Raw genomic sequence first — 12656 nt, forward strand, 5'->3', positions numbered from 1 at the left:
AAAAAAAAAAAAGATATCTGGGCTGGAGAAATGGCTCAGTGGTTAAGAGCACTGACTGCTCTTCCAGAGATTCTGAGTTCAATTCCCAGCAACCCCAGGGTGGCTCATAACCATCTGCAGTGGGATCCAATGCCTTCTTCTGGTGTGTCTGAAGATAGATATATAATAAATAAGTAAATACATAAATAAATCATTTAAAAAAGATGTTAACCAACAATTCATGTATACATAAATAACATTTGCATTTAAAACCACTGCATTCTCTAAAGAGAAAAAACAATTTTTAAAAACTGAATTTGCCTGTCCCACAGTATTCAGATTAGTAGGAGATCGCTCAGTTCTCACATTGGTTTCTGCAGGCAATGTGTTGCAATCTGTTCCTTTAGCTGAGAAAGGAGAGAATGGAACCTTACACAATTAGGCCATTGAATAAGAGAGGCCCTTACAACATCCCTGAAAAGGTCATAAGAAGCCCCAGGCTCTGCCCAGCACACCTTGGAGAACCATTGCCCTATCCCTTATTTCTGGGACTCGAACCTCTACCCAGGCCTGAGGCATCACCATAAACTGTCACCTACAACCGCCACCCAGAGCACAGACTGTGTTATTAGTGTCCTAAGAGCCCATCCCCGTCTACCTTATTTCATAGTCTCCAAGATTCTTCTACAGACTAACTCCAAACAGCCTGCCGGACATGCCTGATGATTTCGTCTTACCTAGGATCCAGCCAACACAACTGCTCAGACCAGGATGCCTACAGCAGCCTTCCTCCCCCCTACTCCCAACCCCACCCACCACCATTCCAGCTCCCTGCAAGGTTCCAGTGAAGAGCCTGCTTCTTTCTGGAGTGAGGTTGCCAGGCTCCCAATGCCAAAGGGCCACCAGTGGCTACCTGTCCTTGTCAGGGTTGCTGTTGCTGTGATAAAACACAATGACCAAGCACAGCTTGGGGAGGAAAAGGTTTATTCCATTCTACAGCTTGTAATCCATCATCCGGGGAAGTCAGGGCAGAAACTCAAGGCAGAGATCGAGGTAGGAACATATGTAAAGGCCATGGAGGGATCCAGCTTGCTGCTAAATATCTCTTATATTCCTATTGATAGTGGTCCTTCCGGAGGCTTGCTGCCTCCGTCTGCTAACATAGGCCTAGTCCTGGAAGCTTCTAGCCTCTGTACAAACTTATCTAAGCCTAGAAGGTTTCCAGCCTCTGAGACTTGCTGCTGAATAGGCTCACCCTTTCTAGCTCTTTCTGAGCTCTGGCTGGCTGGTTCAACTCAGCTGTTCTGGCTCAAACTCCTCTCTAAGCTTATTAATTCAATTTGGCTTTTCTCAGTTTCTCCTGATTTACTCTGTTTGACCTCAAACTATCTCTAGAAATCTGTTCTAATCTTCTGGCTCATTCTCATTCTCTGGCTCGTTCTATCTTTAACTGTGTCTAGCTTGTCCTCTCTTAAACCTGTCTGTAACAGCCCCCTGGCAAAACTGCCTCCTCTCTTTGTCTTCTCTTTGCACTGCCTCTTAAGTAGCTTCCCCTTCCCCTCTCCTCTTGTGAGAGTTGAGCATATCCTACTTTGTCAAATTTTTCACTTTCAAACACGTGTGCTTCCTTCTACAAACTAACGCTATATCTTCATTGTTTGGGATTAAAGGTTTGTGCTAAGGGCATGCCTGTATTCTAGCCAAAGGGATTAAAAGTGTGTGCTAATGGCTGAGCCACACCACAACAAGAAACAGGTATTTTCAGTAAATAACACAACCTTGGGCTTCCCAGTGTGATCAAATATCCTGTACTGGCTTACTAGCTTGCTTTTCATGGCTTGCTTAGCCTGCTTTATTGTAGCACCCAGGACCACCAACCCAGGGGTTGTACCACTCACAGTGAGCTAGCTGGGGTTTCCTCCATCAATTGATCAATTCAAATTATGCACCACAGGCTTTCCCACCGGCCAATCTAGCTGGGGCATTTCTCAGTTGTGGTTCCTGCTTCCCAAATGCTGTTAGATTGGGTCAAGTTGACATGAAATAGCCTTACCACCTTACCACCTTACCAATGCTACCACGTCGTCTTCCTGTTGCTTTCGGAGACAACCTAACTGATGACTCCTTTGAGATCTCTAAAAAGCTATCCCTACTCTGTCTCATGGGGCTGAATTCATCAGAGTCCTTGCCATGCTATCTATTTATGGTGCTGAGGTCTAAACTCTCTTCAGAGTCTCCACCATGCAGCTGTCTGTCTGTCTGTCTGTCTGTCTGTCTGTCTGTCTGTTCGCCCATAGTGTTAATAAATCTTCTAATAAACCTCTCTGTTTTTTTTAATTTCTTGAGATTTTATTTATTTTTATTTTATATGTATGGATGTTTTGTCTGCATGTATGCATTCAGTGCCCACAGAGGCAAGAAGAGGGTGTCAGATCTTCTGAGACTGGAGTTAAAGATGGTCGTGAGCTGCTACATAAATTCTAGGAATTAAACCTGGGTCCTCTGGAAGAGCAGCCAGTGCTCTTAACCTCTGAACCACCTCTCCAACACTACTAAACTTTTTTTTTTACTCCAAAATATAATCTGCCTCAGTGTCCCTCATGAACCTTATACTCCGGACCTTTGGACTCATAAGCAAAGTTCTCTGTGAGTTGCATAGCTCAGTTTCTGTGCTTTTCTCAGGGTCACTCAGCAGGGTAGAGATGGAGCAAGCATTCAAATTAGTGCCATATGATATCAGCCACCTCCTTTCTTTCCCTGGCCACTTATGCCAGCGGGACCAGAGCCCGATCGCACCTACAGCCAGCCAGAGTCTGGGAATTTCAGTACCTACCTTCCTTACATGCACTTTGATGTGGAATGACATCAGTTGAGGGCCTAATCCAGGCAGAGTACCCTCTTTGCTTCTACCAACATCAGATAGGCAGACATCAGCTTCTCTTGAGGAAGAGATCAAGGCTCAAAGAAGTATTCCAACCTCTATGGCTAATGACTGGTAGCACCATTCCTTGAGGCAGGTGGCCTTACTCTGACCGTACTTCCTCCAGTCACTGATGGCATGGCCCCATGTGACCAGTTAACTTATACTATCATAACAGTCACGCAGGGGCTCACCTACAGACCCTCGTTGAAGCTCCCATAAACATTCTGCTTCTTTCCTTGTCAATTCTAGAAATGTGCAGTTAACAAAGGCAATTTCTCCTAGTCCCCTGATGAGGTAAAAACTCTACCTGAACCTTGAATCCCACTGAAAGAGAGCGACTATTAATTTGGGGAGATGGCTTGGTGGGTAGAGGCACTTGCTGCAGAGCCTCACTACCTGAGCTTGGTTCCCTAAGAAACCACATGATGGAAAGAGGGAACTGACTCTAGCAAGTCGGCCTCTTATCTTCATGGGTACCCCAAATATATATCTAAAACAAAACAAAACAAAACAAGACAGAGTAAGGGGAGGCAGATACAATTCTCCAGAGCCAGCAATGACAAGGTGCTATCAATCTGCATTTATTGATGGCTAAACAGGAGTCATAAAAGGCTGAGGGTCGCTATACTCCTTCCCAACTCCATAGTAACCAGACCCAGCCTAGGTCATGGCTCAGAGCCTCTTTATATAGGGAGAGTCCCAGGTGCACCTTTGAGATAACAAAAATGTTTCCTAAAACAAACAGCCATTGTTTATGCACAAAGACGCCAGTGTTTCTCCCATCAACAAAAGGCCACAGCCATCCCTCCAAAAAGACAAAGGGATGGAAGCTCTTTCATAAGTATGGTGGTGGGGGCAGGGAGGTGGAGGGAGGGGCACGGCCATCATTCACTCCCCTGCACTTCTCTGCTGGACAATGGTGGAGACTGGATGGACCCCACTAATGTGGGCCTTTCTGAACGGGGGATGATTCCTGTGCTATTCATAAAGACAAGGATGGCATTTTCCTCATCTTTGGCATGGAAATAATGCTATCTGTCCCTTACAGAAATGCAGTCATGGTCAAGTGAGGTCCTAGGTGTGAATGCTCTTTGTGGGGATCCAGGGCTGCATTATGACATTGTGAGGAGATTGATGGCTCCCCCTTATTGCCTGACTAAAGAAGATAGCTCCGTGTTAGCCAAATGAGTCACCAGATAGCCATTGCCCTCTCTTGCTTTTGTTAAATTTGTTCCCAATTTGCTAGAGCAAAACATAAGGGAGAGGGCAATTTGGTCAGCATGGCTGTCTGCAACAGTTCGTTCTCTGGGCTCATCCCAGGCCCACTTGCTATGCAGGTGATATCTTGCTTTGTAGACTATTTTTCCCACTCCCAGGGTTCCCAGTTTCCAAAATGAAGATCCTCATTGGTAGTTCCTGCTGTGGTCTAACAATTCTCCATTCCTAAAATCTCCCTCTCCCCCTCACGATGTCTGTCTTGTGCAATTTATACAAAATGGGTATAAATAACAAAGAAGGGATAAGAAACTGTCTATCCCTACTATGAATCAAAACAAAAAAAAATTAAAGGCAGATTGTTATATCATTTTATACCTACTTAATATTAATACTTATGAATGAGAATAGCCAATCTTCATAGAGTCTTACACTGCTGTGGTCTTATAGGCATAGCACTGGAATTAATACATGTAATGCTTTAACTGAGGCAAATGGCCACACACAGCACTAAGAGGTTCTTCTCGTCTTCGGGCTTACTCTCTTTAGACGTACCCTGGGAACAAATTTAACAAAAGCAAGAGAAGGCAACAGGTCTGGACATACTTACCCATAATAAATACTTAAGGAGTAAGATACAATTTTAATTAATGAATTTTAATTTTAATTTAATATAGCTGGCGATTATCAAATTAAAATACACCAACTACTCAGAAACATAAGAGAATACGGTTGATGTAATTACATGTGAAAAGGTAGAATGTGTATACATATGGATACATGTTGGTAATATAAAAAAATTAGATGTCTTTAAACAGGGTGGGGGTTAATTATAAATGAAAATGTTCTTTAGCCTGGTGGTGACACAGGCTTATTATTCCCAGCACTCAGGAAGCAGAGAGTTCAAGGCCAGGCTGGTCTACAAAGTGAATTCCAGGACAGCTAAGGCTACACAGAGAAACCCAGTCTCAAAACCAAACCAAACCAAAAGTTTTTGTGATTTAAATTCAGGAATAGAAGAAAGAATGTAGGTAGCAGCATAGCAGCATTCTCTTAAGATTCTACTATTTGGGTAGGGGAGGGAGTTGTCAAGTAGATGAGGATGGTAACAGGTGTTGGGGATGTGGACGAAGATGGGATACTCATGAGGTTGAAGATGAGATGCTGATGAGGATGAGGGTGGGATGCTGATGGGGATGAGGGTGGGATGCTGATGGAGAGGAGGGTGGGATGCTGATGGGGATGAGGGTGGGATGCTGATGGGGAGAAGGGTGAGATGCTGATGGGGATGAGGGTGGGATGCTCATGAGGATGAGGAGGGATGCTGATGAGGATGAGGGTGGGATGCTGATGGGGAGGAGGGTGGGATGCTGACAGGGATGAGGGTGGGATGCTGATGGGGATGAGGGTGGGATGCTGATGGGGATGAGGGTGGGATGCTGATGACAAACAGCACTTTCTCCATATCACTGAGCTACAATGTGCTGCGTGACAATAAGGTAATGTTTGCATGCAGGACCCACTGTGCTCACTCAAACCCTCAACCTTGAAAGTGGGCAATGGTTACTCAATTGGTTTCCTGCTTCTTCTTCTCCTCATTTCCTGTCCCCAGGGAGGGTCTTTGTCACCCTGGAGTTTTTCCTTATTTGTGAAATGGAGTACAAACTAAACTAGTTTTGCAGAAACCTTGAGAGCAGTTGGTGACACAGTTGCTTCTGAAATGGGTCAGTGAGGCCCTGCTGTGTCTACTCTCACTGACAGAGATGCTAATCTGAGGCCTTCTGCAGAAACGGCTAACCTAAAGGGCTGGAGTCTCTAGAAGAATCCCCTAATGATACTGTCTCTCTAGGTAGAACTAAATACAATTTTTCAAGGCATTTTCATGCGTATTATCTCTTTGTTTTTATTTTATGGAAGTGCTTTGCCTCCAAGTATGTAAGTATGCATAGCGTAGCTTTGGAGTCCTGTAAAGGAAATCAGATTCCCCTGATTGGGGTTACAGGTATCTGTGAGCTGCTCAGTGGGTGCTGGGACTTGAACCTGATCCTCTGCAAGAACAACCAGGTTCTTAACCCCTGAGCCATCTCTCCAGCCCCCTCCTTTGCTTTTAACACTGACAGATAATTCTTGCGTGACTAGATGGGGCAATGTGATGTTTCCTTACTTATCTCTGCCATTATACCCAATACTTGTCATGAGTGCGTGTGTGTGTGTGTGTCTGTGTGTCTGTGTGTCATGTGTGTACTTCTCTTCCTCAGTGGTTAAGAGCGCCGACTGCTCTTCCAAAGGTCCAGAGTTCAAATCCCAGCAACCACATGGTGGCTCACAACCATCCATAATGAAATCTGATGCCCTATTCTGGAGTGTCTGAAGACAGCTACAGTGTACTTACATATAATAAATAAATTAATTAATTAAAAAATTATAGTTCTTTTAAATTAACTTTACAGTTATTTTTGTTGTATGAGTTTGTTTGTTTGTTTGTTTGTTTGTTTGTTTGAAGAGGTTTCACTATGTAGCTCTGGCTGACCTGGAACTGATTGCGTAGTCCAGGCTACCCTCCAATTCAAGTATTCTGCCTGGCTCTGCCTCTTGAATGCAGGACTAAAAGATGTGGGCCAGTTCTCCTGTCTTAATGAAGGTTATGTTTGATACATTTTAAAAAGTAAAGGCCATCAGAATAGACCAGCAATGGGGAATTTGCCCAGCATGTATGAGGTCCTCCTGAGCTCTGGAATCAGTAAGTAGAGCAGCAACACAAAAACCGGAGCATAGCGGCTCAGGCAGAACTCAGAGAGTGCTCAGAAGAGAAAGGCGGTTTCTGGCTAACCTGGGCTGCCTGTCTCCACAAACAAAGAACAACAAACTGACTGAATAAAGATAGACTTTTGTTTTGTTTTTTGTTTGTTTGTTTGTTTGTTTGTTTTGAGATCTCTCTATAGTCCTGGCTGTTCTGGAATTCCCTGTGTAGACCAGGCTGACAAACTCAGAGAGATTCTCTTGCCTCTGCCTCCCTAGGGTTGGGATTGAAGGTGAGTACTACCATGCCCAGCCTGTTTGTTTGTTGTTGTTGTTGTTGTTTGTCTGTCTGTTTGTTTGTTTTGTTTGTTTTTTAACAGCGGTTTTTGGTTCACTGTGAAGTTGAATCAAAGGCTCAGAGATTTCCCATACTCCTCTGGCCTCATGTAAACATCCATTTTCTGTATGAAAATCCCAACCAGGAAGATACACTGGTTGTAAAATAAACCTGACACTGTGTAACTGGCACATGGAGATGCCCAGGGTACTTATAAGATTCTTTTCATCTGTTTCTCTCTCTCTCTCTCTCTCTCTCTCTCTCTCTCTCTCTCTCTCTCTCTCTCCTAAAAGACTTCTTTCCTAAAAGATTTTTGTTTTTATTTATTTTTAAAACTAGGCTAGGAAGGGTTGTGATTCCACTAACGAATAAGAATACAAAGAGAATTATTTTCAGAGACTGTGTGATGTTCCTCCTGTGTGACATCCCCAGAAGTAATTTTGTTATAATGTATAGAAATGTTGTAGGTCTGTAGAGAGGAAGTTGAGCTGTATCGCCATTCAGATAAACTTTGTCAGCAGACTTACAGAGGCAGGAGAAGTGGGAGAGCAAGGGCTCAGGTCTAATGAAGCACTTCACGAGGAAAAAGAAATGTACCACAGCCATGGGGGTGGGGAAGCACAAAGGGAGAAGCAGGAGAGTCAGACCCTTCAGGTTAGAGAAAGCTAATAGGTTTTCATGGAAGTGCAGGTATAAGTTCATTACCATGTGGCCTCTGTGAGGATAAGAGTTTATGACTCAAGGTTGCCGTAGGGGTGGGCCAGAGGGAGCAGGGCGAATTGGTAAACGCATAGAGGAGGGAGAGAATTCAGTCAGATCTGTGAGTGCTACTAAGTCGTAACATGCCTGCTTACAACAGAAGTAATGATGTCACAGGGCACTGTGCCAGTCAGATGCCCCTTGATATACTTCTTCCAGTAAAAGGCATAAAACTGATCAGGGCTGAGATAGGCAACTGTGTGGCAAGTACTCTGAAACTGTTGTCACAGCATGTCAGGCTGAGCAAATGACCCATATAATGGCCACATAGCCCTGTTGGATCAGGTAGGTACAGAATGAGAAAACTGACATTCAAAGAAGTTATGAAAAAAAAGTACAAGGTCCCCCAGGTGGAAAATGACAGGGTGAAGTGTTTGAACCTAAATCTGCAAACTCAGAGTCCAGACTTCAGTCTCTACATAAGCCACCCTTGGTCACTATGTGGCAGTGACCCCTTTCAAGAGACAAAAAAGAAATTCCCGAGGTTGGAGAGCAGGGTGCCTAAGAGCAAAGTTGACCACTGCACATTCATTCATTCCAGCACTTGGAGGCTTTGATTTTGGAGAGTGACACAGACATATATAGCACAAAAGAAGAAAGGTCTGGAAGCGATGTTAACTCTTGGAGCAGAAAGCCGCATACGTGCCTCCTATCCAGTGTCCGGCCAAGATGGGGCCTCCACACATGGGAGAAAGTAGGGCTCCCACAGCGAAATTGGCTTCCTGTGAGACAACAAAATCCTTCTGGGTATCCCCAGGGCTGGGCTTGTGGGATAGCAGACCAAACCCCATGGAAGGTGCCATGATGAAGTGACTCTGAATCATCTATATCCTTGATCTGCACCACCATCTATCTAAATCATCCTCTAGGAGTCTCTGATAGTCAGTGATCATGGACCAGGATGCAAACTCAAGCCAGTCCCAGCCCTGATCAGAGCAGTGAGCCTGCAAGAATTACAAACACCAGGCAGCCAAGGCTCAAGCTTCCACACACTCTCCCCATACCAGGAGTCCAGGATGGGCAACAGTGACCAACTCTGGAGAGTTGGAAAACTGCTAACTCTGCTCCAAAGCTTAGGTAGCTGAATGGCAGCTACTTGCACAGAAAGGCTTTGTTTCTGAGCTTTGGCTGTTGTGACAGGGTTGGAGGAGTGTTCTGCCCTGACAGCTGGTGACCACAAAAAAATAGACAAACCAGTCTCTCTGGTAGTCATGTGCTCCAAGAGCATGAACGGGGCCCACAGCCTTTGTCCGATCACCTCTGCCTCAGGTTTCACTGCTCACTTTAGGAGGGAAAGACTCCAAGAAGCACAGGCTAGGCCCAACAAGTGCACCTAACCAGCACCAGAGGAATGCACAGCTATGGAAGCTTCCAGTCATACCTCTCTTATCAGACCTTCACCCTCACTTGCCAATGATTTGCACATCCTAAGAAGCCGAAAGTCAGCAGGGCCGCGGTGGCGCACGCCTTTAATCCCAGCACTTGGGAGGCAGAGGCAGGTGGATTTCTTAGTTCGAGGCCAGCCTTGTCTACAAAGTGAGTTCCAGAACAGCCAGGGCTATACAGAGAAACCCTGTCTTGAAAAACAAAACAAAACAAAAAAACAAAACAAAACAAAACAAAAAAAAAGAAGCAGAAAGCCTGGGAAGACAGGATGCTGCGGTGGGGGGGGTGCAAGCTTCAACTTTGGTCAGAAACACCAGTTACTCTATAACTCTTAGCTGAATACGCACAGCATATTCCCCTCACCTAGAGGCCAAGTAGCATCCGTGTGCTCCAGCTTGCTCACAGCCTACACTGTGGTATTGCTACATCTCTGAACCTGGACACCAAAGCTCCCCAGATAGTGTCCCAAACCCTCTTCTCAGAAACTCTCCGAAGCCTGAATCGTTTTCTTTCTGGCCCTAAGAAACATGGATCATGTGTTATACAGTAACCAATCACACAAAACCCACTAAATAAAAGAGGGGACCCTCTGCCCTTTACAAAGGGTTCAACATTTCCACCGGTCAACACAATATGGTGGCTGCTGGCTCAGTAGTAGGCACTTGGGTGTGAAAATCAGGTTACCTCATAATCTGAGAGGAATCTCCTTTTATTAACAATATTTCCACCCACTGGAATTCCTCCACTGAACTCAGTGTGAGAACCCATAGGAGTTGCTTATTGGTGTTTACACAAAATTCCCAGGATCCGCTTGTCTCACACAGATGAATACTGCCTGGGAGGTACAAACGTTTCACATTTTGTGCCTCTCACAGGCAGATGCTCACAGGCAGCGGCTACTCACACAGACAGACGTCCACGAGGAACACGATGTATACCACAAGCTCCCTCAGGGTGGTCTTGACATAAAGCTCTCTGTTCTCGGCTGTGTTCTCAGTCAGCCTTGTCCCCCACAGTCCTACGGGCATAGAAAGAAGCTCTGAGTCCCCAACAGCACATCATTTTAGTTATCCAGCCCTCCCTGTCCCTACCCCATTTCCACTGGTCCTTCTTCACCCATCCTGTAACCTCCGGGACCTGACACCCACACCCCTCTGCCTGCCTGCCTGCCTGCCCTCCTACAAAGTCTCTGTGAGAGACAGGGTGAGGCTACTGGGTCAGAGTGAGACTGTGAACGGGGTGGGCATCTGTTTCAGGTGGGGTGGTCTAGAGCCTCCTTACTTCAGTGTTCCATGCACCAACCACGCTCTCCCACAACTCCTGGATTCCCAGGTAATGACTGTGCTAAGTGAGCTTTCTGGCAGACCAGGAGCCAGGCGTCTGTCCTGGGGCAAGCACTCCTAACACCAGCTAATCAAAGACACCAACGTTTCTTCTTTGGGTCACTTTTGTCCCCCTCTCAAACCTAAGGTCGTCCCTTCTCTGACTCTAACTCTCCAGGAAAACCTCTCCTTGTGCCCCGTACCTCTGATGCTCCGACAGATATGGAGACAGCAGCTGGACACCAGGGTTCTCTGTGTCTTCTCCTGGCGTCTGACTTCTGGCTTTTTAGGTTGAGTCTCAGGGAGAGCCACACTGGAGACAGTGCAGATCCTCAGAGTCCTGTTCGGGGAAGGAGGGTCGCTGTAGGCAGGATTGTCCCAGGCTCTGTTCCCCAAGATTTCTAGTTCCTGATTCTTGGGGCTTTCCATAATATTCATGGGGACAGGAGGTGGAAACCTGCCACCACAGGTGCCCACTCTCACAGGATACACAGAGACAAAGACCCAGACGGACACTGGCAGCAGAGAGCCCAGGCAGTGTTGTCTAAGAGCAGCTGATCCTTTCAACCTCGGCCTCCTGTCTGGGTGGGGGAGCTGAGCTCACATAGGAGAGGGAGCAGGAAGGACACAGATGGTCATCAATCCTTCAATGCTCTCTCTCTCTCTCTCTCTCTCTCTCTCTCTCTCTCTCTCTCTCTCTCTCTCTCGGACACAAAAGGAATGGTACTATAAGGGGAACTGGAATTGAGAAAAGAAAGGGGTGTGAGGATGTTATGCAGACAGACTAGAAGGATGGGAAAGAGGAGCAGGGGGTGTGCTAGGGCCTGATAGAACCCAGAATAGGATGTTCAAATCTCCAACTGTTGAGTTGGTCAAAGGGCGGGGACCACGGGGGAGGAGGGAGGGAGCAGTAGAGAAGCTAGGAGAAGAAAGGGCTGCAGAGCTCTGTGGTGGGTGTGAGCTGATACCACTTTTAATAAAAAAAGGCTTAAAAGGACTACCATGGATTAGGGTGAGGACCAAGCCCAGGGATGGGCAGAGTGGGAGGTGTTCCTTGACAGCTCTATCAGTCGTCTCCCAGGCCCTTCAGTGTGCCTCCTTCAGCTGTCCCCTGGTGACTAGAGAAGGAGGCTCCCAGGGTGCCCTTCCCTTAGAGGTCAGTGAAAGACACAGGTGAAGGCAATCGTGCTGTCAGATCTTAAGAGATAGGGTCTCTGCTGGTGACGGTGACAAGAAAAGGAATGCGGAGTTCCAGGCTGGCTTTCTTTCCCTGACCTTTGGCTTCATGGCTTAATGATGACACACACCCTTAGGTGACACACAGCCTTAGAGATGGACCTCTTGAGCATATGGGGCTGGGTAGGGAGGGCGTAACTTGGGGCCTAGGGCAAGGGTGAGGTGACATCTGTCTGTACCAGATGATCTGGTCAATCTTTTCCTGGGACTTGACTTCGCACTAGAATTAGAACTGTAAGCTTCAGCACAAGTTGAGTCTGAGAGCTCTTGGGACTGGCTGCATCCCGTCTTGCTCGCTTTCCCGAATGGAGACTTGGCGTGGACCTCTGATCATAGTATTGCTTGTGCCCAGCTCTGACCTTTGCTCATTTGCCCAGGTTTCCCTTATAAGCGAGAGCTGTGGCCCAGAATAGTGCTCCTGCTGAAATGTTGGTAGTTCATCCAAGGTGCTGCAGGGGACTCTTCGAACCAAGGATCTTTGCCTACAGTTGCTTTAGCCACATTGGCTTCAAGTCTGCCTTCAAGTTCAGCAAAGCATAGCAGGCTGGAGTTGATCTCCGGCCTTAATGGAGTTGATCTCCGGCCTCAATGGAGTTGATCTCCAACCTCAATGGAGTTGATCTCCAACCTCAATGGAGTTGATCTCCAGCCTCAATGGAGTTGATCTCCAGCCTCAATGGAGTTGATCTCCAACCTCAATGGAGTTGATCTCCAACCTCAATGGAGTTGATCTCCAGCCTCAATGGAGTTGATCTCCAGC

At 46.4% G+C, this 12656-nt stretch overlaps 1 protein-coding gene across 1 annotated transcript in view; it reads right to left on the reverse strand.

Annotated features, from left to right (window-relative positions):
- Pkd2l1 (polycystin 2 like 1, transient receptor potential cation channel) overlaps positions 1 to 11260 on the reverse strand; it is a 38636-nt gene extending 27376 nt beyond the window's left edge. The window contains exons 1-2 of the mRNA XM_021151980.1: positions 10864 to 11260; positions 10243 to 10356 (exon numbers count right to left, since the gene is read on the reverse strand). Of these exons, the coding sequence (XP_021007639.1) occupies positions 10243 to 10356; positions 10864 to 11098 (349 nt within the window). The 5' untranslated portion in view covers positions 11099 to 11260. The remainder of the gene's footprint in view (positions 1 to 10242; positions 10357 to 10863) is intronic.
- Positions 11261 to 12656: the final 1396 nt, after the last annotated feature.

Source organism: Mus caroli, chromosome 19 (assembly GCF_900094665.2).
Source record: "Mus caroli chromosome 19, CAROLI_EIJ_v1.1, whole genome shotgun sequence".
NCBI classification, from domain to species: Eukaryota; Metazoa; Chordata; class Mammalia; order Rodentia; family Muridae; genus Mus; species Mus caroli.